The sequence below is a fragment of the Phalacrocorax carbo genome, chromosome 1 (assembly GCF_963921805.1).
Source record: "Phalacrocorax carbo chromosome 1, bPhaCar2.1, whole genome shotgun sequence".
Taxonomy (NCBI): domain Eukaryota; kingdom Metazoa; phylum Chordata; class Aves; order Suliformes; family Phalacrocoracidae; genus Phalacrocorax; species Phalacrocorax carbo.
The window spans coordinates 83,659,486-83,685,644 of NC_087513.1; the positions used below are offsets into that span (position 1 = coordinate 83,659,486).

Genomic DNA, 26,159 nt, shown 5'->3' on the forward strand with positions numbered 1-26,159 from the left:
CTATATGAGGCTCAGCAGACATCTGCTTAGCTGAGTATGCTATGGTCTGTATTTTGTCTTCATCTGCCAATGATATATAACACATATTATATATACATTAATAAGATCTCCTCTCAGTCTTCTCTTCTTTAGGATAAACTGTCCCAGCCGTCTCGGCCTTTCCTCATATGTGAGATGCTTCAGTCTTCGTCATCTTTGTGACCCTTCGTTGGACTCCCCAGTATGTCCACGTTCTTTTATACCCGACACAGTACTCCAGGTGTGGCCTCACCAGTGCTGAGCAGAGGGGAAGGATCACCTCCCTCAACCTGCTGGCAATACTCTGTCTAATGCAGCCCAGGGTGCCATTTGCCTCCTTTGTAGTGAGGGCACGTTGCTAGCTCATGGTCAGCTTGGTGTTCCACAGGACACTAGGGCCTTTTCTGCAAAGCTTCTTTCCAGCTGGGTGATGCCCTGCATGTACTACTGCATGGGGTTGTCCCTGCCCAGGTGCTGGCTTTGGCCTTCTCCTTGTTCAACTTCAGGAGGTTCCTGTCAGCCCATTTCTCCACCCTGTCTCTCCAGAACAAACACACACACCTCAGAACATCTACCATTAACCTGCTGATAATACTAAATTGGAATATGACATAAACATATGAGGATAAATAGGCTAAACTGGAAATTAATACATTTTCTCTTCCTTTGTTGGAACAAAATTGCTGGGTGGAAAAAAGAGTTTTCCAGGTGTGTGGAAATGAAACCTACTGTCCCACCCCTCCTGTTCACTGTGGCTTTATGCTGTTCACACTCTGAGCCTGTCTCTGCTCTATTTGAACTGAAAGCTCCTTGTAGTAAGGATTTGTCCACTGCTTCTTCTCTCTGCAGTACGAAACTGCAGAGGTGCAGAGGGAAACACATTCGTGGTTTGTCCAATAATATCAACATAATTAACTGTATTCCTTTGGCTCCAGAAGTCCAGCCTCTTGACTAGCTAGGTTGAAGTTGGCCAGTGAAACACAGCGTGCAGCTCGTTCCTTCCGACAGAGAGAAGTAATGACATAGGTACACACTCGTGGTCCAGTGCAGTATTGGAGGTTTATTTTCACTGCTGGATTTACAGAAGCTGTAGTCTCGTCTCACCCCCTTCTCCCTCACCCATAGCACTGGGATGCAAAAAGAGGGCCTGCCACTGGGATCTGTTTCTGGCAGTGAACAGCGGGCTTCGTTTTCCCGGTCCTGCTGGCACCAGACAATGGAGGCGCAGGGAATGGAAATGCAATCTGAGGCTCAGGAATGGAGGAAAATGGCCAGCTTACCCTCAAAGATCTGAAGACCCAGCATTTGTTGTGACAGAATTTTTGTTTGCCCTTATAGGACAAACACGGAAAGACTAGGGAGGGCAGGGAATATGTCCCAGGTCTCATGTGGTCACAAAAAAACCAGTAACCCAACAGATGTGGACTGAGCTATTACTGAGGATAAATCACCCTCCTGGGCAGCAAACCTGTCCCTGCAAAACACCTTTGTGAGGCTGTGGAAAGGGCAAGTCCTTGGTCTTGTATAGAGCTTTGGTTTGTAGGACAATGATCCACTTGTACCACTGACGAGATGGCTATGAGATGAAAATGCACGTGGGGTTCATCTAAGAGATTTCTCACAGATCCATGGAGCAGAGTATTCACAGCTGGAGGCCTGAAAGTGATCTTTCATCAGGACAACACAGTGTTGCACTGGGCTGTTAGAGAGGACCCTGCAAGAGACACGGAACAAAAGCAAGACTGACAGAAAATGCTGAGATCGTCTCCTGGAGGCAAGAAAGAAAAAAACATCTGATTTTGAAGGTGGAGCCCAGAGGAAGTGAAAGAACCCAACCTCCAAAGGGCAGCTCTTACAAAACAAAACATACACCAAAATACCTATCTCCCTGGAGATTACACATCTAAATAATATTGCCATTGTGGAACCCAAATCCGAACAAAACACAGACACAATGCCCTGCAGTGACCGTGATATTCCCCAGCATGAGAACAGCAGTGCTGAGAGTTTCGTGGAAAGATGATCACCTCCAAGGAGCCTGCAAGCACAGTAAGCTGGACTGAAGAAGGGAACTAGGCCAAATGCTTAGAGTACTGACCTACTGACAGTGAGATCTTGGGCGGGTTTCCTTGCTGGAGAGGTGTTAGAGACCACCGCGTGTTAACTGCCATAAAAAGGAAAGGGCCAGGCAAAGTTACTGGACCAAATCGCAATGTTTTCCCCTCATGTAGCATGCTGACTTTTGTCCAAGTAAATACTGAGCCAAATTTAAGGTTCTGACTTGGGTTGGCACCAGCAAAGCAGCAAAAGGCTGGGTCCTCACACCCGGTGACACCAGCGCTTGGCAGAATGGCTGCAAGGTGACTAAACCCAGTAAAGCCACAATGGACCATATGCTTTTCTGACTGAGCAGCTGTGTGGGCAGAAGAGGTAAATAATCCTTGGTCTGAGTATCTGGAGGGAAGCAGAGAGTGAGTTACTAACATTAACCCTGCTTTTCCCAGGTACATGCCTTCACAAGGTGCAGGGCAGTAGAAAGTAGGCCCTTTTGAGTTCAGTGCTGTACAGGTGACAGTAAGAAGAACATCTGCCCAGGAAGAAGGCTCCTGAGCTCTGCTGCAAGAACTGTGGGTGTTACGGAACACAAGGGGATCTGAATTAGTACTGTTGTTTGTAAAGCAGATTGAAACTCACTTGGTGCCACTGAATACAGAGCCATCTTCCCAAATCCAGCCAGAGCCTGTGCTGTTCCTCAGTCCAATCCAGAAACACCCTGTTTGAATACTCTTGAACAGGTCCTAGAAATGGTGACAGATTACAAAAAGACTAACAGCAGCCAGCCTGAAAATGGGGGTAAGGATAAGTAAAGAGAACAGAGAGCAAGATGCGTCCCCTCGCCTGACTGTTCCATAAGTGGCTGACAATACAGCTTCTCCACACCTTCTAATCAGGATGACCAGCCCTGCAGATCATGCCTGGAATAACAGCTATGTGTACACTCACAAGGAAGTAAGCGTGCTTTCAAGGGTCCTGGGCAGATCCTCCAAAGGATATTTCTCAGGGCAAGATACATGAACCAACTGCATCTGTCTCCTGGAGTTCCCTACACAGAGCTTTATGTAGGAACGTATGCTATTAGTATTGATATTAATACTCTACCATGAAGCTAGCTAGCAAGCTAATACAAAGTATTAACAATCAAAGGTAAAAGTCAGGTCAGGGCAGGAAGTGCAAGCACTGACAAATCTGTGTAAAGAGCCCAGGACCAAAGCGCATTAAATTTTAGAAGAACTTTCCTCCTACATGTTTTCAATGTTCATTTCCTTTTGCCTAACCTTTAACTCTTGCTTACTGTTAAAAGGTGAAGGCTGCCACAGAAACTCAGCCCTGAAGTAAATTCTTTTCCTCCTCGCCATCCTGCCCCCTCCCCCCCCCAAAAAAAAAAAAAAAAGAAAGACAAAGACAAAAGAGAGAAGTTTGTCTTGTCCACATTTGCAATGAAACTCAACAGTAACCTTTCACGGGTATGGATGGGCCCCATCCTTATCTCCTGCTGCCATAAACAAAGCTTCAGAGCAGACTTCTTCACACAGAAGCAGTAACAAAGCCGGCTTGGTGAAGTGGTGGGAATAGGAGTAGACTGAGGAACTCCTGAGTGTAGCTGGTGGTTTGGAGGTTGACTGTGCTTCTCCGGCAAAGGGAGTTTGAACAGCCACAGCCCGTGCAGCACAGGGCATGGATAGCTAGGAAAGTCTTGCTTATGTGGGGAAGTCTGAGCAGGGATAATGGGTAACACACTGGCAGCAGAGGCAGTAGTAAGAAAGCAGCCAGACCAGGGAGGCTTTCTTCACTCAGAGAAATGGGTAATCTGGGGAAGATGAGTATTTCTCAAGGAATCAGGATTTGCCTGAGAAAATGTGTCAGCATGGTACATATTCCCAGTTGGGCAGAGACTCGGCTTTGTAAGCCCCCCCAGAACATCATACAATGCAACTTCTGTCCAGGGACTGGAAGCTGTCCATGTTCATCGGACCTGAGCTAATATGCCCTGGCTTGCACAAAACCAGATCAAGTACTTCTGCTCTACTTATGCAGACAAGCCTCACCTCCCTAGTGATCAGCTCTACCCATTTCTTTAGTGGTCATACCCTGCCCCCAGTGAGCACCTGCTGGAAAATGAGCAGTGGAACAGATGGTTTCTGATTTCAGCAGCACAACTGAGGTTTTTTGGCAGAGAGAGGAAGCAAGCATCGAAAACAGACTGAGAAAGAAATACCCATGCGTGAACACAGGCAGTGGCAAGGGTCACTGAGCAGGAGAAGCTGGAGCAGCTGCAGGGAGGAGAGGCATCACTTTTGCAAAGGAAACACTTCTGAAGAGTGGGGATGTATTGGTTTGTAGGCAGTGAGTACAGAGACTGCACAGTGCCAGACTTTTCCTGTAATCATTCAGCCTTGTTGGGGCTAGGAGGGGAGGTGGAGAGAGGCATTGGAGAAGGCTGTCTCCCAACATCCTTCCTACTATGATTCTGAGTAGCTGACAGTGACCCTCACCTCTCCCTTCTCCCCTTTGCTTCTTTGCCTGCTGGGAACTGCCAAGGCGCATACTGAAACTGGAAGTGCACTATAACATCACAGTCATAAATCCTTCCTCTCCTTTAAAGTCAAAATATTGCTAGAGTGACAGCACTGCTTGGGTGTCAGTCACTGAGGTATCTCAAGGAAATGGAACAAGATCCTCAAAGAATAAGAAAGCCATTACCATTTCACTGGTATCGCTGATCACCAGGAGATCAGCTCCCTGTGCCCAGCAGGATTTCTGGCTGGAGTGCCAGTCCTTCTTCTCCTTGGAGAAGGTGTAGCAGCTCCATCTGTAGGCTATCCACTGCTCAGGGCAGCGTGAGTGGGAGTCACCTGTAAAGAAATCAAAATACTGGATTGTCTCTACCATTAGCCAACAGAAAAACACTTGTCAGCAAGGACCTACTGCAAAGCAACTCTTCTGGATAGTTGCAATGCACAAAGCACAAGTCAGGATACACATCTAAAAATAACAAAGTATGAATACTGAACTTCACATCCTCTGTGCTATTTCCAAATCTTTACACAAGAGTCACAGGCGCTCTAATGCTTGTGCAACACCCCCTCCCCTCCCTGGGTTTCCTCTGAACTACCCAGATACCTGAGAACCAAAATTAGCTATGTGAAAGCAGACAACACTCTGGGTGTGCAAAAAGTAAGGGAAAAAATTACATCATTCTGTAGGTACAGTGTGATAATGTCACACATCAGGTGAACAGATTTTAAGCAGCAAACAGTAGGCCCTCCCACATGGTCTAGCACCTTCTGCATGCCTGCAAAAGTGTTATAGACCTTGCACATTTGCTCTACAGTTACCACTATAATTACAGCAGGCAAGTCTACAAAAACTTTTCAATATGTTTCACTGTTCTCTGCCACAGGTTCTGAAATGGGTTGCCTGGGGCCTGCACAATGAACATATTCTTCAAAATATTCTGGATAGGCAGTGAATACTTAAGACTGGTAGGAACCTAGAACAGCTTCTGGTTTAACCCTCTGTAATGGAGTTCAGGATCTGAGCTCCTGTGCTTAGAGGAGTCTCAGGTACTTTGCTCTTGGTTGCTCACCCTCAGCACCCCTTTGTGTACTTACTCATCTTCCAAGTCAAAGCAATCGCTAGGGAGATGCTCAGTATCCCAAAGCCTATAGCCAAGCCCAGCACAACTGCTGGCCACAGACAAGGAGCTGTAAAAGAGAAAAGAAACCGTAGTGCACAGGAGCCACATGAAAACTGATGGTGGTTTTACATGGTTTGCTTGTGTCCTGGGCATTTCCATAAGGAACTGAACCATTTAGAGCATCTCTGTCTGTCCATGACTGCACATTGCTGCCATCACTGTCCCTGCTCAGCCTCCCCAGGGCCTCCCCACGTTCCTGTCCACCAGCCCAGGCACACACTTCAGCTCAGCCGGGAGCCGTCAGTGAGCAGTCCCTGCCTGAGCTTCCCAGGAGGTGTACCTGTCTTCAGGTCAGCCACAGCTCTTCCCCTGCAGGGCCACAGAGCCAGATGGTCCAGCCCCTGCAGCAGCAGACCCCAGGAGAGGAAGCACCTGCCCCAAGTTAGCCAGAGTCCCCCAAGCACCACATGACACCGCTTGCTGGCAGAAACCTCCCAGTAAACCTGCTCAGCATTGAAGCTTGGGGTGGAAACACAGAGATGCATTGCCACAGCCACCATGTTCCAGCTTAAATGCAAAAAGAAACCCAAGACCTTTCCCCCAGCTCTCTCATCAAGAGCAACAGGTTTAACCTCAGCATCCTGTTCACAGACTTACACACAGTCATGTAACATCTTCCTAGGACACTCAGTCTTATGCTCTCATCCGCCTCTCCAGTGTTGGGGTGGCAGGATGGGATGGCCAGCCTTGAAGACCTTGGGATGCCACTCCACACTTTTACCACCACCAGGGGCAGAAAGGGACTCTTTGGGGCAACCTCCACTGTAGCCCAGCACAGCTTTCTTTCAAAGGGTAGGGAAGAACTGCCATGTAGAGGTCTGCTCATGTGTAGCAGGATCCATTAGCCTCCAGGCTACACCTTGCTTTCCCATTGTCATCTCCTGGAGCTGAGAGGCATTCACTTTCCATAAGCTGTTCAAAATCTCTGCACTAAAATGTCCTCTCCCCCAGGTTGAGGAGGGGATGACGCTTACTGCCATGGATGAGCTCCAGGGGAGTTTGGTTTGCTTGTTTTATTAATCCCAGTATGACAGCTGCATAGACAATAGGACTTTCTCAGAAGCACTATCTGTGCAGCTAATGGTTACCGATGTTGAGGAATCCAGGATTTCCCTGTGCTTCTCCCTTAAACTTACATACCACATCCTGCTCCTGTGGTGCTCCAGAGTCTTCTGCCCAAATCCAGCAGGAAAGTCCCTGGTGGAGCTCATGAAATCTGACGTGCTTCTCTTTCAGTCCTACCACAAGACCCCAAGAAACATACCTGTACTCCATAAAAAGGCTAGGAGTCTAAGGAGTAATACGGAGGGAGGGGAAGGCTAGCTTTAGCCAAAGACACTACCACAGCAAGTACATTGAAAACTTGGTAGAAGAAGGGCTGTGAGTAGGATGTCATAGCAATAGGATACAAAATACAGAAGGAAGATAGAAGGGGCTGTTCTCTGCTCAAGTAAAATTACAGTCAAATTAGGTTAAGTAACTAACTGCATCAAGAGGTAACAGTAACAGCAACCCCACAGACCAAGCAAATACTACTAAATGCATCGGACTGGAATTATATGCCAGGCAAGGATGCTGACAGCACTCATGAACCAGCAAAAGGACCAGATCAACCATGAGGCAAGCACGGTGACAACAAGAAGCATCAATTAATCACATTAAATTAAGCAAATGCCATGTCAGGGCATGATGAGGGACTGAATGCTTAGACACTGTCAATAGGCACCTCGCAGAGCGACAGGCCAAGAAACATAAAAAGTGAAGCAGCTCGTGACTGCCCTGAGCTGTGCTCAGGCCACCCGGCTCACCATGGCTTCATCTAGCAGCTTCGCTGCTGCAGTGAGCACAATGCACCGAGATTTAGCAGAGCCAAAACCCACCACCCCCAACAACAACAACAAAAGGCACTGTGGTATAATAATTTCAAAATGGGAACCACAGAAAAATGAGGAAATCTGTCAAAAGGAAATTAAAAGTGATGCCTAAAAGAATAAAATATTTATAAGCAGTAGGGGAGACTTTCTTTAGGATCTCTCAGCAGAGGATGAAAACAAATGCACATCACATATCAGGAATATTGTGGGAAGGACAAAGAAAGCCAGCACTAAAACAGAAAAGTAAGGCACTTCACTTAAAAACAAGGATGCATCTTTCAATTATGGATGCTTTGTCCAAATACAGAAAGTAGATCAGATGAATAAATTCATAAAAATTCATTATTTTGATCTTAGAGAGGTTTGCAGGCTCACTCGTTTTAAGACCAGTTTCTGGTTTATAGAAATGTATTTAGACCTGCGGTTTTGGCTAAAAGAAGTTTCTAAGGTAACAAGAGGGAGCATGACAGAGCTTCATTGCAAGCATCATTCTTCTGGTAGAAAGATCTCTCCTAAAGTAAAAGTTTTGTCATGTTTCCCATAGCTTGGAGGATCTTCTAGCTGCCCCACTTGTAGTTAAAAATACCAACATTTATTTATTTTTTAATCATTCTTAAAGAACAAAAGCCCATCTCTTTTCAGTTACTAAGTACAGAAAGACTTTTCACTTACAACCTACTCCTCAGCTTCATGCAAGAGGACAATGGGAGAACTGAAGGACTTGAACTGGGTAGCTGTTCTCTCTGCCTGCTCTCTATTCCTCTTGAAGGTCACCCTTGTATGTCTGGTGACATGGGTTTTGCCATCAGATTAAGCCTCAAGAGAATGGAATCAGCCTGAGGTTAAGGGGTAGGATGGAGCTGTTTCTCTGCAGATTACAACTGAAAACTAAATAAAATGGGATAAATATCTGTTGAAACATAATTCTTTGTTCTAAGACCACATTTCTGAGGATTTGTACTTCTGTTTTCTTTCCTCTCTTGCCTCTCAAAGAAGCTATCTCCTGCATCCTCCAGGCCGCTGTTCCAGCTTTTAGGGAAAACTACTTCCAGGACAAGGTAACTGGGATGACGGTGAAACAGTTAATCCTTAAATGTCAGCACTGGGCATCCGAGCTGATGCCTCCTGGCAATGAACAGAGCAGTTCACCCTCTGTTGTTTCAAACCCACTGCAGAAAAAGGGAACCGACTTGACTCAGCATCAAAACAAAATCCCAGGACACCTCCACAACTAGAGCAGTAGGAGAGTTCACTTCAGTTCTTAAAATTGAAAAAGTATGCCATTAGGAAAAAAAAAGAGAGTGAAGAGGGCAAGTCACATTGAAGTGTTCAAGGGTAATTCGAGCCTCATGAGACTGCAGATATCAACCCAGGGAAGTGGAATAAAAAAATTTCATAAATCGGGATTTTTGCCCCTTGCAAAAGGGAGTCCCTGCAGTTCTCCCTTTTTAAAACAGGTTCAGGGGTTTGTGCTTGATCCTCAGCCCCTAGAGCACATGCAAAGCTCTTCTAGAAGATGAAGGGAGAAGGACTTGGGATGAGTTTGAAACCAAGCAGGGAAATCTGAATAAATCATCCAGAAATATTTCCATGCAGTAGTCTGAGTGGAAGTGTCTCCCCAGGGGAAAGGAGAAGTGGACTGGTGGACATTTAGCATAAATATCCAATGTTACAACTTTCCAGTGTAGAAGATGCCCAGTTAGATCTGTCAGTGCTCTGGAGAAATGACTGTGATACACTGCATTCTTCTGCAAGCAACGTGACACAATATTTTTAGGTTTGAGAGACCAGATTCCGTTCAAAAACGAAAGCTGTTAGCATTGTATGATTCAAGTCTCCTAGGACAGTGTGAAGAATGTCATTGCGGTGTCCCAAATAGCTCCCCTCAGCTCCTGCCTACACCAGTGTAGGAGCAGCATGACTACCTCAGGCCAGGGAAGAGGATTTGAGAAACGAGGATCCTGTCCTTGGCTGTGGCTCAGACCTGGTATCGCTGTTACTGCAAGCATGCCACACAGGCTAACACTGTCTTAAGTGACCGCTGGACTGACATTTTGGTAGTGTGGAATACCTAAGGCCCTCTGGAAGCCAAACAGAAGACAGGCAGGGCAACTCTTCTTTTTCAAGGAGTCCAGGAATGCCAAAAACTGTTGGTTTGACCAGGGGACTGATCTACATACACCTGTGATGCTGAGTCACAGGGATGACTTGGTAACAAGGGTGTGCATTTGAAAGCAGAGATGAAACACTTGAGACCACATCCCTCAGAAGTGGTGGAGGTGAAGACAAAGTTGAACATAAAGATCTTTTAAAGAAAGGTACTTAAACTGCATTCCTTAGGGACTCCTCACACGCAGAAGAGATCTGGGAAATAATCGTATAATATGCGCATAATATGTGTTCAAAGATCAGCTTCCTTATTTTAGGCCCTCTGATTTCAGCTCAAAAAGATGAGGGTACATAAAGGAATTTGGAGAGGATGAATATTAAAAAGAAAACAGCAAACATCTCAAGAGGGCATTGGGTAATCTCTACCTCCAACAGGGTAGGAGTGAACACAAATGGCAGGGAATGAAGGGATGTCTCTGTGTTTTCTGATGCAACAGAAAACATCATTTGTGACAAAAAAGACATGCAAAAGCAAGACTGCCTCCCAGGCAGATGGAGTGTGATTACCAGATAGGAACTTGGGGGTTTCTGTGCTGGCTTTGTTCCCATAGTGCAGCAAGTGACCAGGCAGCAGTAACAGCCACAGATGTATGCAGCTATTCTGATCAGGGCACAGAAATCTCATATCCCAGAGCAAGGGCCCCCTTTGCTGTAACAGCTCTGAAAACAAGCTAAGGTCAACCATTAGTGTTGCAGCCAATGCAACACAGAAGGCAGTTTAAATACAGAGGAGGGAGAAGATGGTTTTAGACTTGGACAAAATCTTCACTGTTCATCTAGCATTGCAAAATAAAATCCAGCAAGCCATTTTGTTCTATTGTTCAATATTCAAAAGCTAGTAATGTCAGATAAAATAAACTGCTGATTCATTCAGTTTCAGTATTAGGACCATTAGTGCCATATACTAACCCATTAAATACATTTGAACGTTTCAAGTTAAACCTAGCTATAATTAACAGCGTCATCAGAGTGCAGAGTGAAATATGAGGAAAGGCAAAACCAGGGAACTCTTTCACACCAATAGTGCTGTAAAAGAGAGAAAGAGGGCTAAATGCTTCATCATTGACACTAGTCACATTGCTCCGGAAATCATTGGGAAGTTTGTAGTTCTCAGGATACTATGGTTCAGCTTACTGCATGTGTAATATCAGAAACCAAATGCTGACTTGCAGAAGCTGCTGGAACTTCTTGCCTAAAGAAACATACCTTTGATGATAATTCTAAAATCACAGATGGATGCTATCTTTGCTCAGTCTTGCAATTAATTTTATTCCCTCAGGTGTCAGTAGCAGTCTTTCCTATCTCCCTGACAAGGACTGGAAAAAAACTGGGGATAGGCATCCTAACTACATTCCTATTAGGAGAAAACCTAGCTGTTAGAAATGCAGGGTATAGAAAAAGTCTTCTGAATACCTGCAATTCAAATAGGTCACATCTTTATACATCCTGTGAGACCTCTGGGATATAATCTTTGTGATAAGCAAAACCTGGGACACATTGGTAACAGTATCATCAATGGGACATAACAAAATACTATGAACTTCACAGTTTTAATTCATAAATTAAAGAAAATAAATGAAGGAAAGCTTCAGCACAATTATAATTTTAAAATCTTCTCCTTAAAAAAGGGGAGGTTTGTTCAAAATTATCAAAAGTGTCTTTAATATTACGAATGGAAAACTGTTTCATTTTCAAGTGGGGGCTGGGAATGATTCCTTCCACAGAGTCTAATGCAGAAAGCCAAATAAATGCATATTTTTCAAGAATACCTTAACAATTCTTCTGAATTATTTGTAAATAGATAAAGTGAAAACCACACTAATGTGGCAAATTCATGTTAGCACTATTGGATTTGTGAGTCACAAGGCAAACTTCTGGGCCAGGGAATCAATGAGTCAACTAAACACAATATGCCATTATGACATAAAACGGAAATCTGTGAGTTGATTCTGTCATAACTGTTGTTGACAAGTTCAGGGTATAAAGAAATGCCATCTCTCAGATCTTGTTATTTAGGTTTGTTTGATAGTTCATAATCTTGACCTTTCCTGTAAGATTGGACCTGGTTTCATTAGTAACTCCTTGGTTAAACGTTTAGCAAACTATGTTTTTCCTTATTTTCTATATTCTAATTTTCCATATTCCAAAACTGGACCCACTAAAATGGAAAAAAAAAAGGGCATAAAGTATCCAGTATTGTTCTCTGGGTTAATGTATAACTCAATAGCAAGAAATATAAGGACATGCATTACTTCAGAGCTCTTACAGCTATGGGGTATTCCACAGGCTTTAATGGTGCAAAGCGGGAAGACACTGAGAGAGATAACTGAGAAGTTTGTTCTGAACTGAGGTGGTGATATGGCAAATGGGGAGTGGAAAAAGACAATAGACAAACTAAATATCCTATAGTGCCCCAAGCAGAATAATAAATGGATCAAGGATTTCTAAGAGGCTGGAAGTGAAAACATATCTTTTCTATGAGCTTAGTGGAAATAGGACTTGGACTCCAGCCCTGCAACCAGGTATGCAAGGGGTTAAAATCACTCCCTTGAGAAAAAGTATAGATAGACCAGATGTAGAATTCCACATGTGTAGTGTGCCCAGGAGTGACAGTTTTAGGACTTGGCAGTGTGCCATTCACGACATGCAAAACTGCAGTCAAAAATGTGCTTTGATATGGAATAGGATGATGGGACTCGGTAAACTCCCATGCCACAAGCAGAGATTTCCTGATATGAGGATAATCATTCGATGGGCATTGGCATGTCTGGGAATGCCAGTTTGTGTTTAATCCAGGAGGCTGACCAAGCACCAGACAGACCACAGTGTTACAGTCCTAAAAGCTTTTAGGCTTTAGCTTTCTTCTGGAAACTATTGTGCAGTATTGCTGTATTCTGAGAGACCATAGTCCAGAAGAAGCTCCTGAACTCATTGATGCAGGATCAGGCTCCAGCCACTATCTCCAAAGGCCTGTGTCATGGCCTTCCTTTTCCCAAACACAAGGAGATTGTCTTTAAACCATGAGAAGCATTTTTTCAGTAAACTTGGAAGAGTTTAGCAGCATTTCAGAAAGACTTACTTTGTATTTGCAAGTTTTCTGTTCAGGAATGAGCTCAAGAAATTTTAATATAGCTAAGATTGTTAGGAAATCCAGTTATGCCACAAGCATAGGCTTTAAGAGAACTATGAATATCAGAAGACTTCCAAGAAAAAATAAGACTCACACCACTGATTATCACCACAATGGTTATGGAGCTGAGGTCTGAGGCACTGTTGAACCTCACCTGTCTCATGGGTTCCTCCAAAATATCCAAGTTAGGGCTAGAAAACAGTAAAGAAGAAAGGTATACACCTTTTTCACCTCTGTCCCCAGCCCTGGCTCCAGGCATTTGGAAACCCTTCCAAGGCAGCCCAGCTTGAATTCACTATACCGGCTCATATGGCTGCACCAGAGGGGCCTTGTGGGACCTTTGTCAATCTTTGACTGTAACAGGATGCAGTCTGGATGGGGCCATGGTCATCAAGGATGTGTAAGCCTCACTGCTGATGCCTTTTCAGAGGGCAAGAGCTATGCTGCATAGGTTGCACCAGTGGGAGGGCTGAGGGAGTGTCAGCAGTTAAGTGCGAGTCTAGAGCATGAATGAGAGTCAGCAGAAGTCTCAGGTGACATTGCATGCCTAGGAGGAGAAGAGCTGTAAAGCTTAGCATGTTGTGAGTCTTGGAGCAGTAGGGTGACTGTTTGATTGTAGGGCAGGGCTAAGGTCAGGATACTTCACAAGCTGACTTAAATTGTGCTATGAGAACACTGCAGCAGACTGAAGGAGGACAGAACACAACTGAATATGCTACTGATGGGACTCCTATTGCTTCTTTGTGTACACATGTATGTATATTCTACTGAGTGTCTTTCATCCTGAGTAGCCTGAGAGGGAACAGGATCAAGGTTGTTTGTGCTCTGTGTATTTGTGTGAGTGCTTTGTTTTCAGTCTGTGTAGATCTATGTGACAGCCCAGGTATATACATATGCATTTGTACATGAACCCATAGGAAAATGTGCTCAGCCTCACTACTTGGCTGAACACGGGGCAGCAGTGTTGTACTGCATCAAAATACTGAATTTGGCAACTGCTAACAGTAGGCTTTATCCTACACTAATATCTCAGAAGCAAAAAGCTCTGTACATTGTTGGAGGCAGGGAAATTCTGGGAAGCAGAGAAGGCATGAAGGGGGAAGTGATGGAGGAGACTCTTTTAATAGAAAATAATCCCATATGAATGAAGGGCCAGTAAGTACAATGCTGTGTCCATCTCAGAAGAAAGTGGTGATGTTACTTTCTGGAAGGATGCCCAGAGTTCAGGTATGGAACTCTGGGGATTTATACTTGAGATTAATTTTTGTATTGCCTGTTGGCAGTCAAAACCGGAAACACCTACCCCCCATATTACCACCACCTCTACAAGGAAAAAAAGACGGGTCGTAGTTGTAGGAGTCTCCCTTCTGAGGGGAACAGAGGGTGCAATATGCCAGGCTGACCCTCCTCATAAGGAAGTCTGCTGCCTCCCAGGATCCCAGTTAGAGATATCACTAGGAAACTTCCTAGCCTAATATGGCCTCAGACTACTACCCTTTACTGCTCTTCCACGTGGGTGGTGATGAAGTTGCAGTAGTGGCCTACACAGGACCGGGATTGCTGACATTAAATGGGAGCCACCTTTCTCAAAGCAGAAAGAGGGTCTCTGCTCAGGAGCCTGCAGGGCTAATTGGCAGGGCTTTAAACTAGAGGCAAAGGGGGAGGGGAAACATACCAGGCTTGCCGGTGTCAAGCTGTGGGATGATACATAATGGTTAGAGGGATGGGCTGCTAGTATGAGCTCTCACCCTGTAGCCCAGAGGTGTGCTGGGGACACCGCAGCACAGTCAAAGTCTTGCAGAGATTATCTGGGGGCTCCTGAGGTAGTAGGAGCCAAAAAGGAAACTCCCATGAAATACCTCAAAGGAATCAAGGGGTGCTCTACTATGAAGGAGACACAGCCCACAGCCTGGATGAATTGCCTCTACACTAATGCAGACAGCATGGAAAACAAACAGGAGGAGGTAGAAACTACCATGCTGTTAGAAAGCTATGACCTGGTTGCCATTACTGAAACATGGTGGGACAAATCCCATGACTGGAATGTGGCTATCAATGGCTACAGGCTGTTCAGAAGGGACAGGCAAGGAAGGAGGGGTGGAGGTGTTGCTCTCTACATCAAGAAATCGATACAGTGTGAAGAGCTGTTCCTGAAGAATAACCATGAGCAGGTTTCCCCTACTGGGTGAGAGGCACCTGCTGACTCCTGACCTCTCCCTTCCCTCTTTGCTGGCTGAAACCTGCAATGCGCTCTGGGAACTCCATGATGTTGCAAAGGCTTTTATTGTATGCTGAGACCATAGAGCTGGATTTGACAAGAGCCTTGCAGACATGATGTCACTTGCCTTGCCAGTGTGGGGCAAGAGCTTCTACTTTCTTCTCACTTAATAGCAGCAGTGCCACAGGCAGGTGCAGCCCTTTGTGTGGGGCATCTCTTCTTACTTGTGGTTGTCGCCTTCTTGTTGGATGGTGAGGCCATGGGCTGCCTTTGTGGGACAGCCCTGCCACGGCGCCTGGGCGCACCACCTCGCAGGAGCTGCTTGAGCACAGAGCTCTTTTGCATAGCCATCTGCAAGTGCGATGGAGAAATGCGCTGCTGCTTGCTCTTCTTGGAAATCTTGCCAGCCACATCCATGGTCTTTTGTGTCACCCACTGCAGCACTGCAGCCAGGTAGACGGGGGCCTTGGCTCCAAAGCGCTCAGCAAAGTGGCCTCTGCGCAGCTGCCTGTCTACACGGCTCACAGGAAAGAGCAGCCCAGCCCGGGAGGACCGGGAGGAGCGGCTCTTTTTGGTCTTTGCTTCACTGATGTTGGTGGGGCCCCCAGAACACGTTGCTTCAGGCTCCCTCTCACACTCAGGCATTGTACAGACCTCCTCTGCTCCAGACATGCTGCTTGCAGCCTGCTCCCGCAGGTATCTCCGCACTGTCTCTTCCCACACCCTGCCTGTCTTGCCTGCCTGTCCTTGCTTTCCTTGCTGGCCCTCACTGGTGGCTCCTGTCCCTGGGCTTGGTTGGCTGTGCTTGTCCTTGCCAGCCTGGCCAAGGCCTGTGTGTGGCAGGTCGGCCAGGACCAACCCCGCTTTGGCCGAGCCCCTCAGAGGAAGATCTCAGGCTCAAGTCCTTTCCCTGCTCAGGCTCGGACCCTTTTGTCACCTGGACAGCAGGAGCAAGGGCTCTTCTGGGGTAGTGAGGGCCAATAGGAAAGGACCTCCTCTGTGACCTCACCTCCCCACTTGTGACATCATCCCTGCTGGCTCTGCCCTTTGTGGGTGAGCTCAGAGAGCAGCTCTGCTCCCCAGCTCCACTCCTGTTTTCCATGGCAGAGGTTTCCCAGCACTTGGCACAGGGGGAGCTGCTACAAAGCCAACCGATCTCCTCTCCTTTGCGTTCTCCTCCCTGGCCCTACCCTGTGATACCTTTCCTTTCAGCCCTTACCTCTCCCCTCTGACCTAAACCCACATTGCCACTCCTGAGGAAGGGAACCTCCTTCCCCACGTCATGGGATCCCAGAACCACAGGCTGCCTGACATGGCTCCCATTGGAACCTGCCTGTCCAGGCCTATCATCCCAGGAGCGTTGTTAGTAGAGGCGTATTAAGCAGCTGTTGCTTTCAAGCCTGGAGCTTGAAAGTTCCCGTGTCAGCATGCATTGTCCCCTCCACCTTTCCGGTCTTGCCCCTTACCTGGGAAAAATACCCCATATTTGTTTCAGGTGTGTGGGAGGGAAATGCAGGGACTCTCCATGACAGTTAAGTTTCATCAAGTCACTGACATTGTGTCTGAGAAGTTGCACTTATGTGATACAAATTTTCAAGGATCTCTGATGAAGGATATTTTGAAAACAAACCTTTGGGTAAAGGGAACAGTGTCTTCTCCTCCCGGAAGATATCAGATTGGTTTTGTTCTTATTCCCTTTGATTTTCACATAAGCTTCCTCATTTTCATCTTTGTAGGTAGACCTTCATGTCACAAGGTTCCTAGGTACATGGCTTAAACTCCTCTGAGGTCTTTGTTGGGCAGCAAGTAAGGACGTTGGGCAGAAAGTGGCAGCAGGTCAATACTAAGACTATCCAGGGACCCTCTGTTTCCCTTAGGAGATTCCTGGTTGTTTCACTGTCCTACAAAAGCAACCTTTACCGATGTCTCATGATTTAGGCAGTTATAGGCAGGACACAGAAAAAGAAAATGCTTATCTTAAAAGTTCAGTTCCTATTTCATCTTTCGTATAATCTTTCTCATATCTAAATAAGAAATTTGTGTTGATTAGGTATGGAGTAATGTACATTGGTTTAAACATCAGCACATGAGATTTCATACTGCATTCAGTTTCTGTTTGATAACATTCTAGTAACCAACTTCAGTATCCTAAATTGACTATATTATTATACTATACCATAGTGTTATTTTAAAAATAATTAAGAATTGCTAAGTATAGGATGTGTTTTTAAGTATAAAATCCTGCAGCTTTAATTGCTGTGTCATAAAAAGTGTATTTTCTAGGAAACGTTCTGTTTCAAGTATGTTGCACATTTGCTTGCAGGTCCTCTTGTAACCTTTCTATAGTTGGCATCCAAAGAAATGAACAGCTATGCATGTGTGCCCTATGAATTTTTCTGAGGCAAATACCGTGTTAAACTGCTGATCATTGTAATAGAAATCTTGAGTTTGGAATTAAAGGAAATATGTATGAAGAGGCATCTGAATAAAGAGCAGAACAAGAGATAAAAATGTGACATCCCTCAATTGGTGCAGAAGATTGTCATTCAGATAATGAGAGAATAGCAGCAAATTAAGCCATAAAGTGACAAAGAACTGAAAAACAGGCGTGAAGCCATAAAATACTCAAGTAGGAAAATAAAAAACAATGAGACTCAGCAATTTTTCTTCAGACTTGCAAGGGGCAAGAGAGAGTAGTCAAGCAAATGATCTCAGTAAATCTCTACTCATGGAAGATGCAAAAGACACAAACAAAATTCAGTTAATAATGATTACTAATTCTTCCCAATCAAGAACCACCTCTGGAGACATGATGAGGACTTAGCAGCTGCTGACACCTCTGCCCTGTGGCCCTATAATTCCTGCCCAGCTCACCTGGACACACACGTCTTTGCATTTGTGAATAGGAGAGAATGAGTAATGAAATCCATGGCAAGGAGGAGCATGAGTGAAATCAGTTTTGGTTAAAACAAAAATAAAAATCACCTTCTCCTTCCAGAAGGATTCGCATCGAGACTTCCTACAAAAACCGTTGCAGGCAACATAGCATATTTTTTTTCACATCTAGGAAACTAGCAACAAATCATAAAAAGTTAAAGCACAACCTCTACCCCGTAAGTTTATCCTGTTTTCCTTGATTTTTCTATTTTCTCCTACACCACTACAGAGGTTTTCAGTTTAAAAGCTACCCATAATTTTGCATGTTTATAAATTAAAATGGATTCTCTCTAGAAGAGAACAGAGAATAACTTACTCCTTCCACACTGACTCCATTTTACCTGTTTTCTCCTTCACACCTCTATGCCTCAGTGCCCAAAATCCCATGCACCACAAAAGTTCAGAAAGGTATGAAGTCAAGGAAAACCAAATGTAAATAACAGGAAGAATCTCCTAAAAGCAAAGGTTTACTTGACCATGAAATCATCTTCTGTGTGGAAATAGTGCAAGATCCAGCCTTAAAGGCACTGCAAATTATTGCAAACTGCAGGAGAATAAATTCCCTGGTCTGTTCCAGCTGTGGGGGAAGAAAGGGAAGGACACCAGGTAACATTTGGATTTCATTGTTACTTTCTATATTTTCTTCTGTCAGAGAGGAAACATAGTCTCAGACTGCTTGTGGCCTTCCTCCCACACAGAGCTGTGCAGACGATTGGGGCTTATAGTTCAGTGGGCAAAAAGTAGATCCTGCAAGGGGATCATGATACCATCCCACCAAAACATCAAGTCACCTGGAATGGGCTATTGCATTGAACAGATTTCTTCTTCAAAACAGGTGCTAATAAGTCACCTCTGTTGGAAAAATCTCCCTGCTGAGTTGGAAAGCGGTCACACATATAAAGAGGTACTTAGCCTCAACAACCACGTTTCCACTGGAGACTTGCACCCTAAGGCTGCCATTCTGGGACCAGTTTAAGCCACTAAAAGCAGTTGCTGCTGCCCCTTGTCTGCCACCACAAATATTTACAAAGCTACAAAGCAAACTGGGTGCTGTACTGAGGAACTGATCCAACCCAGAACTAGCTTACAAGATTTCATCCTACCCCAGACTGCTCTGTCTGGCTAACCACATACGCAAGTACACATGCTGGCACAGGAGGAGCCACAGCGCTCGCAGAAATTCTCTGTGACTTCCTACCCTAGCTTTCATGTCACTTTGATTCTTCAGGGCTACCATAATGCGATAGAAGAGTAAAAATTGTGTTTGGGGCACAGCAAACATTTTAGCTAGGCAAACATAACTGAAACAAACAGCCACAAAAGAGCAACGTGATATTATAAAGCAAACCCCTGAACAAAGATGGATGCACATTTGGAAGAATAAATCCAGGATTTCAAGAAAATTAGTCAGAATTCTCAAGGAATAATAAAGCATCATTCCCTTTGGGCTAATATCGTTTCTCTCCTTTCCAGAGGTACTTGCCCTCTGTAAGTCTTTGCCTTCTGTTTCAGTACTGAGCACCCCTGTGCCTGGCGTATATGCAGAACAGTCTTACCAAAAACAGTGAATTGTAAACAGCACAACCCTATTGCAGATCCCAGAAAGCACACTGTATCTGGGGACTGAAATAAGAAAGTTCATTAATCTTTTAGAGGTTTTCATTGCCTCCACTAAAAAACCTGAAAAGATCATTAGAGAGCACATGCCTATGTGCATATTTTCACAGACACACTGAGACTTGAACACTTGCAATAGAAAGGGAATCAAGTTCAAATGAGCTTTTTCCACCCCTGAAAACAACTGCTAGCACCTAACCTCTGCTGGTTTTGATTTTGCTTTATTAAAACCATGAGTGCAGCTAATTCCACTATCGTGCATGCGCATATTTGCACATTCCTACTTGCAAATGTTTGGCTTTTTTAGCTGAACTAGCCTGCAGTAATGTGTCTCTCTTGTTCAGCTGAAAATGAAAAGAGCAGCACCAAAGCCCAGAATCAGACTCCAAAATTCAGGAGCAAGGTAACTTGGTCACCTTTCCAAATTACTCAGCTCCCAGTAATACTACAAGATGGCTCCATTTGATTTGTTTGCAGTTCCCAGGTGTGCCTGATAGCTTTACTCCTTCCAGTTCAGCTCAGACTGCAAATCCAGCCTGCATCATTGGCAGCGCTCAGTGTTTCACTGCCAAGAAAGGCCTGGAGCAATCCAGGCAGGGCAAGCCCAGCTCTGCCTCGACACTTCCTGAGAACAGCACATCCATGTCCCCTGCCAAGATTTTCATAGTTACATTCAGAAAGCTAGACAACAAGGACAGCAGCTTCTGCAACACTGAAATGACTGAGAAGCCCAACTCCAATTTCAAAGAAATCCCTGTAACTTACAAATTTCCTTGTTAATAGTCTGCCAGAATCTTAGAACTGAAAAGTCACTAGTTTATTGCCATACATAGGCTTATTTTTCTCTTTAAATGAATGGTCATATTTTCAAATAGGAAGAATACTCAGAGCTTGGGTGGAAGGGAGGGAGATGGTCAATAACAATAGACCAAAGTCAGTATTAATGAACTTTTCCATTCCCTTAGCACCAAGGAAACAACTCCAGTCAGTCTGATCTCAAAGAGTGCCTGGCACATGCTGCTCCTGCAAGTCCCATTATTGTTCTGACAGCGGCTTGTCCCTGGGATAAAAACAGGCAGTCCCTGTCTTCAGAATAATCTTTTCATCCTGAAGGATGAGCAAAGGAAAAAGATGTTTCTTGGCCGATGTTTCTAGTTGTAACAGAGAAATAGTCCCTCATCTCTTCCACCTTGTCACGTCCTTCCTCATCCAGTTAGATTTTGCCATTGTTCAGAAAGTGATGCCGGTTTGTGCTACTGGCCAGGAGGACATCTGAAACTTCTTACACTGAAATTTCATAAAAAATGTGCGTCCTCCAATTAATCTTGTGGTACAGAGTAGCTCCAGGGAAACAGAAAGGTTTCGAGCCTCTATTTCTGCTCCCTCCTTCACTTCCGTGCACGAATAGATGATTTTACTTACAACTAGCTCTTTTCAGAAAGGTGTTTGAGTGTACAAAAAGTTAGGATGTACTGGATAGGTGTTGCTTATGAGCATGGCAGACCAACAAGCCCTGCAGACATATCAGCCTGCGTCTGACACTTTGATTCCTGCCTGAATGAGGCAAGTTTGACTCCAGAATGCCTTCAGAAGAGCAGCCTATGGCCGTCAGGCTCAAAAAACTAAAAGCCAGTTGCAATGGCATTTTTTCTTAAATCTTAGCTCCCAACTTCAAAACATGTTGTGACTCAGTTCCATCGGTCACTCAGAGAGGAGGTAATATCTCTAGGATCAAAATGTACTAGCACAAGAGGTTATCACATGTATGGGCCTAGTACAGACACCCTGTTATTCCATTTCCTGGATCTCAGCAGTTATTCAGACTCAAAGACTCTGTCCGTGTCCCCCAACAGTCAAATCCCAGTTCCAATGGGAACAATTTGCAGCTGGAATACTGCTGCTACACCAAGAAAGAAGTTAAGGTGAGGATGTGCAGCTGCTAGCCTGCTGCAGGTGGTTTACCTACAGCAGTACAGTTTCCACAGACTTCTGGGAAAGGTGGGACTCAGTTGCCCATGCTACCTCTCTCCTGTAAAGAAAAAAGGAGATTGCCATTTTCAAAATCTAATTTCATACAGTGCGTGTTTTCAGAAGAACTAAAGGCACTTGAAATGACAAAACTCCTACTGGACCCACATCTTACCCTCTGCAGGCTCATTCAGAGCCAGTAGCTGAATACTGGAGCACCTACCTGTGCTGAAGAATCACATATTCACAGCTACAGGTCTGCCACATAAACACAAGTGCAGCTCAGGCTGCAGGCTCTGGACAGCGAGCATCGTTCAGGCTTCAATCTGGATCCTCCCAGAGGACAAGCAGCTGCAAAGTGGAATAGCCTCCGTTGTTGGATGCTTGTGCTTTAAGACAGTGACAAAGACAACTCAGGTGATTAGTGTTGCACATTTCAAAGCAGAAAATCAAATATGCCAGACGTGGAAAAAAACAAACCCATCAGTGCCACAGGTGTTGAGATCAGCAGAATTAGACAGCATCCAGAGCAGATCTCTTTCAGTTAAGTATGGAACACTAACAGGTTTATAAAACTGGCTATTTTAATCAAACTTTAAAACAGGAACAAGAATTGCAAACCCAACACCAGATCAATGAGCTGTGTGTTTGAAAAGCGGACCTCCTTTCCACCAAGACCACAGCACTCAGCATGTGGCCCATACCCCTGCATCAGCTACTCTCTAGTTCACAGACCTTTGTGTAGCTGTATAAACACAAAACACAAAAAAATTTTGCTTGCTTTTTCATCCAACTTTTTATCCAAGAGAAGACTTTAACAATATGGTCAGCAGACCACAAAGTCCTAGTGCATAAGAAAATAACAAGTAGAGACATGGTTACATGAAAGGGTGGCAGAAGGAAAATAAAATATTAATTATTATCATTTTTACTTCTGTAATGTTGAAGAGCCTTCATCACACACCAGAGCTCTGCATGAAAAAACAGGGCAAAGTGCACGCCAGTGAACTTTACCACTCAAGCATCATTATGAGATAAAAAGAGTGATTTTTAGTCTGTAAAGTTTTAATGCTGAGGATTGCTCTTCTTTTCTGCTCAGGGAAATACCCACCAGGTAACTCCCCAACCTACTAAGAAGCATTGGGCTCAGAACAGGGCCACCCCTGTGTTACTTGAGGATTGCCCTGCTGACATTTGTTTTTGGCTTTCAGAGGACAATGTTAGAGTCTGGCAGTGCATTGAGAACTGTCTGATACAGCTTCTTTTCTGATACAAAATCATCAGAAATAATTTCCCATGTTTCTCTTACCCTGCAGTTCCATTTTAGAGAGACACCTGCTGAAAAGGCAATTACTTTCATGTGGTCCTATTCAAAGCCTAGATTGTCTAAAGCTGCAAGTGAAGAGCTCAACCAATGCCACCTGTGTTGAAAAGAAATACAGTGACTTGGTGTATAAACATCAGCGCTCAGCCATAACCAATATACTTCTCCAGCACGATGAAGAGATCAGATTCTGGAATATAACTCAGTATTATTAATTCCCTTGAAAACCAATTTTGCAGCATCTTTTTGCTTCATGTGAAGCAGAATACATGTGTAACTTTTACCTGAAGCACATGTTGAATCAGCTTTAAGAAAGCACATCAAAATCCAAGCTGGCTGAAACGCAGAAGTCAAGAGCATGTTTTAATGACTGCAGGGAACTGGTGAGTTGGAAAGAGATTTTCCATTTTCCCTCCAAGTGCTGCAAACAAGAAAGGCTGTGCTGTAAGTCTCTAGAGAAACTAATTGGCCTGGTTATTACATTTGCCATTTCATGGGACCAAAAGCATACTATGAAAGCACATAGTGGTATAGTTCACTTCACTGCTTACTCCTCCTGAGCAGAAGTGCAATCCACAGCAATCCAGCAGCACAGAGGTACACTACAAAATAGCTCATGACAAGCTGCAAGTTCAATGTTCAACTGAAATTTCAAAGCAGACTCAGCAAAGGCTGCTGCATCATTCCATCTCCTCTGTCTGTGTTAAGACACACCACTGTCTTAACTCTTAACTCAGCAAGAGAGACACCCCTGCAAGCAACAAAAACTAACATTCAAGGACTGTGCAAGAAGATTTAATAAAGAAACACCACAACAAAATACATCATATAAATTCCAAGTTGGCATCAGCCTGAAAAAATTCATTTGCTGGGAGCAATCCCCACCTTTGAAAAGTGAAAGCGGAGGAACCGTCCTTTCCCAGAAAGGACCAAATGTCCTTTTAAGCAGGCCCAACAGTACAAAATGAGGCTTCAGGAAGAAATGTACACATGGGAACATTAATTGCCTGACTCAGCATAGAATATTAATTTCAGTAGACTGCAGTAGAGACAAGCTTACACAACAGTTTTATTTTTTTCCAATAATTACATGCTTTTAACCTGACAGCAGAGTTTAGTGCAGGACTATGAATTAAAGATCGGCTGCATTTGCCTGAGAGTACCTGACACCTGGGATGTCTTGTGAGAGCCTGAATATGCTGCTAGAGACTTTTAAGAGAAAGTGCATCAAATACTGACAAAAATGTGTAAATGATCTGAGGGGTGACACTTCCTACCCCAATCACGGCTTTGGAAATTTTGGTCTGCTTATTTATCAGATCTACTCTTTTTCACTGAAATGCTCCCTAGGTCCCTCCCTAGTATAGATTAAACCAAATCTTACTTCTTGGCTCAACTTCTCATGCCATGATTGTACACAGCATTTTCATGTTGGACATGACACACTGCTTGCCCACTAATGCTGGAAAGGTGCATGGTAACTTTGCTAGCAGCACATCTGGGTTTTCATGCTGGTTTGGTCAGCAGAGGTACAAGAGCAATTTTAGATCTCCTCACAGCAGGGAAATGCATCTGAACTTCTACTCCACCAGCTGGTGCCCACCCTGCAAACCCTCTCCTTGGCTCTCTTCAGTGATCCGGCCACCCCAAGTCACCTTGCAAAATCCAGTGTTCTCAAATTTTTGGTAGTCCCACTAAGCATTTCCTCACAGTAGCAGTCATTGCAGCTGGCCCAGGGCCCCTGGGGGTTCTGCCCACCTGCCTGCTTCCCCCGGGACCTCCATTGGCTCTGTCCCCTCAGGTCTCCTTAGCGACCAGGGGCCAGACAGAAAAGGCCAGCCCATCAAGTCTGGTGGCTCCCTGCAGCTCAACAGCTCCCTTCAGGGGCAATAAGTAACAGAGAAGTAGATAAATTACAGAGACTACTGTATCCATGTACTGCTACAGTAAAACATGTACTTCTCCCTTCTTCCAGCCAAAGAGTTTTGCCTGCTGCCTGGAAAGCCAGCCTCCCCATAGGCAGGGGGTAGAGAGGTTGAAGGTGTCATGGTCTTGCTGAGGATGTCTTCAGTTGGCTCCTGGTCTCCCTGAGACATCCGTTGCCCACTGCCTGCTCCAGCCTGCTGACAGGAGATGTGCCTACGGTCATCCCCATTGATGTGACGCCTGCTCTCCTCTCTCTCCTCAGCACACTTCTCTGTCTATCTTCTTATCAGCAGTTGCCTTCAGCATCTGTCAGTATTTGCCCTGCTCTATTTGATGCAGGAGCATCTATCCAGTGACAGCTTTGCATTGAGTTTCCCTTTGCTTCGTGACTGCTTGTCTGTGTGCCTCATGCCACACCCATGGCCACTAGTCCTGATTCCTGGCAGTCCCAGGATGGCCAGGGATGTCATTTGAAGAGCTGTGCATGATTACTCCTTGATTACTGGGTAATCATCCCCAGATTATTAAAACTGTAATCACTGTTTATAATTATGTTATTCCTGCACATCTTGTAAGGGCAGGTTGGCACTGTTGTCCAAGAGACCCAGGGGAAGATTCTACAGCTGCAGCATCACCTCTGTACCTGCTCTGCTTTAGAATGTGGTTGGAGGGCCTCTTTCTCCTCTGTGCAGGAGAGTTCTGAATTACGTGACAGGACTCATTCTTGTGTTCCCTCAGGAACTGCTCTTTTATTTCCTCTTATTCAGCCTGAACAAGGGTCAGAAGGCTGCAACAGAGCAGTGTAATCCAGGATTATAGTGAATATATATCTAGTGTTTACAGTAGCAAGGGGAAAACACATAGTCCTGGTGTCACTGTGGTGACAAAGGTTTATTCCTTCAGATTCAGGATGTCCTTTTACTGTCTCACTCTTGCCAGAGGGATTCTGAATTTGGTAGTCTCTTTTCCCATGGCAGCCCCAGTCCCCAAGCAGACTGACTGTAGACTGGAAGATGACACAGCCCAGTTGTCAGGATCTTCAGATTTCCTTCCATTGTCAGTGACCCAAAGCATTTGCTTTCAGCACTGATCAAACTGTATTCACTGCTTCAAGAGAGCAATGATTTGTTCCTATCAGATTCAGGCACACTGAAAATTAGAGCAATTACTAATCTAACAAAGTGAAGGGTTTGGGTCTTGTTTATACAATTAAAAGCACT

At 44.8% G+C, this 26,159-nt stretch overlaps 2 protein-coding genes across 3 annotated transcripts; both read right to left on the reverse strand.

Annotated features, from left to right (window-relative positions):
- Positions 1–1,058: 1,058 nt before the first annotated feature.
- Positions 1,059–24,688, reverse strand: LOC135315327 (killer cell lectin-like receptor subfamily G member 1). 2 transcript variants are annotated; one of them, XM_064462828.1, is made up of 6 exons: positions 24,617–24,688; positions 21,913–22,078; positions 5,691–5,783; positions 4,780–4,931; positions 2,713–2,816; positions 1,059–1,732 (listed from the first exon to the last, which is right to left on the reverse strand). In XM_064462828.1, the coding sequence occupies exons 3-6, from the start codon at positions 5,692–5,694 to the stop codon at positions 1,621–1,623; spliced, it is 372 nt and encodes a 123-aa protein (XP_064318898.1). In that variant the 5' UTR covers positions 5,695–5,783; positions 21,913–22,078; positions 24,617–24,688; the 3' UTR covers positions 1,059–1,620. The 2 variants fall into 2 exon arrangements, with proteins under 2 accessions (XP_064318898.1, XP_064318907.1); XM_064462837.1 differs by lacking the exons at positions 21,913–22,078; positions 24,617–24,688 and having other exon boundaries at positions 5,691–6,305.
- Positions 14,447–15,839, reverse strand: LOC135311492 (histone H2A-beta, sperm-like). Its single transcript, XM_064440739.1, has 2 exons — positions 15,392–15,839; positions 14,447–14,490 (listed from the first exon to the last, which is right to left on the reverse strand). Exons 1-2 carry the CDS (start codon positions 15,837–15,839, stop codon positions 14,447–14,449), a joined length of 492 nt encoding a protein of 163 aa, XP_064296809.1.
- Positions 24,689–26,159: the final 1,471 nt, after the last annotated feature.

Coding starts and splice junctions, on each gene's coding strand:
- LOC135311492 (XM_064440739.1), bottom strand. CDS start 15,839: ATGTCTGGAGCAGAGGAGGTCTGTACAATGCCTGAGTGTGAGAGGGAG. Junction 14,491..15,391: donor CAAGAAGGCGACAACCACAA/GTAAGAAGAGAT, acceptor GGTCCTGTGTAG/GCCACTACTGCAACTTCATC.
- LOC135315327 (XM_064462828.1), bottom strand. Junction 2,817..4,779: donor TCAGCGATACCAGTGAAATG/GTAATGGCTTTC, acceptor CACCATTTCTAG/GACCTGTTCAAGAGTATTCA. Junction 1,733..2,712: donor TCTGTATTCAGTGGCACCAA/GTGAGTTTCAAT, acceptor TGTCTCTTGCAG/GGTCCTCTCTAACAGCCCAG.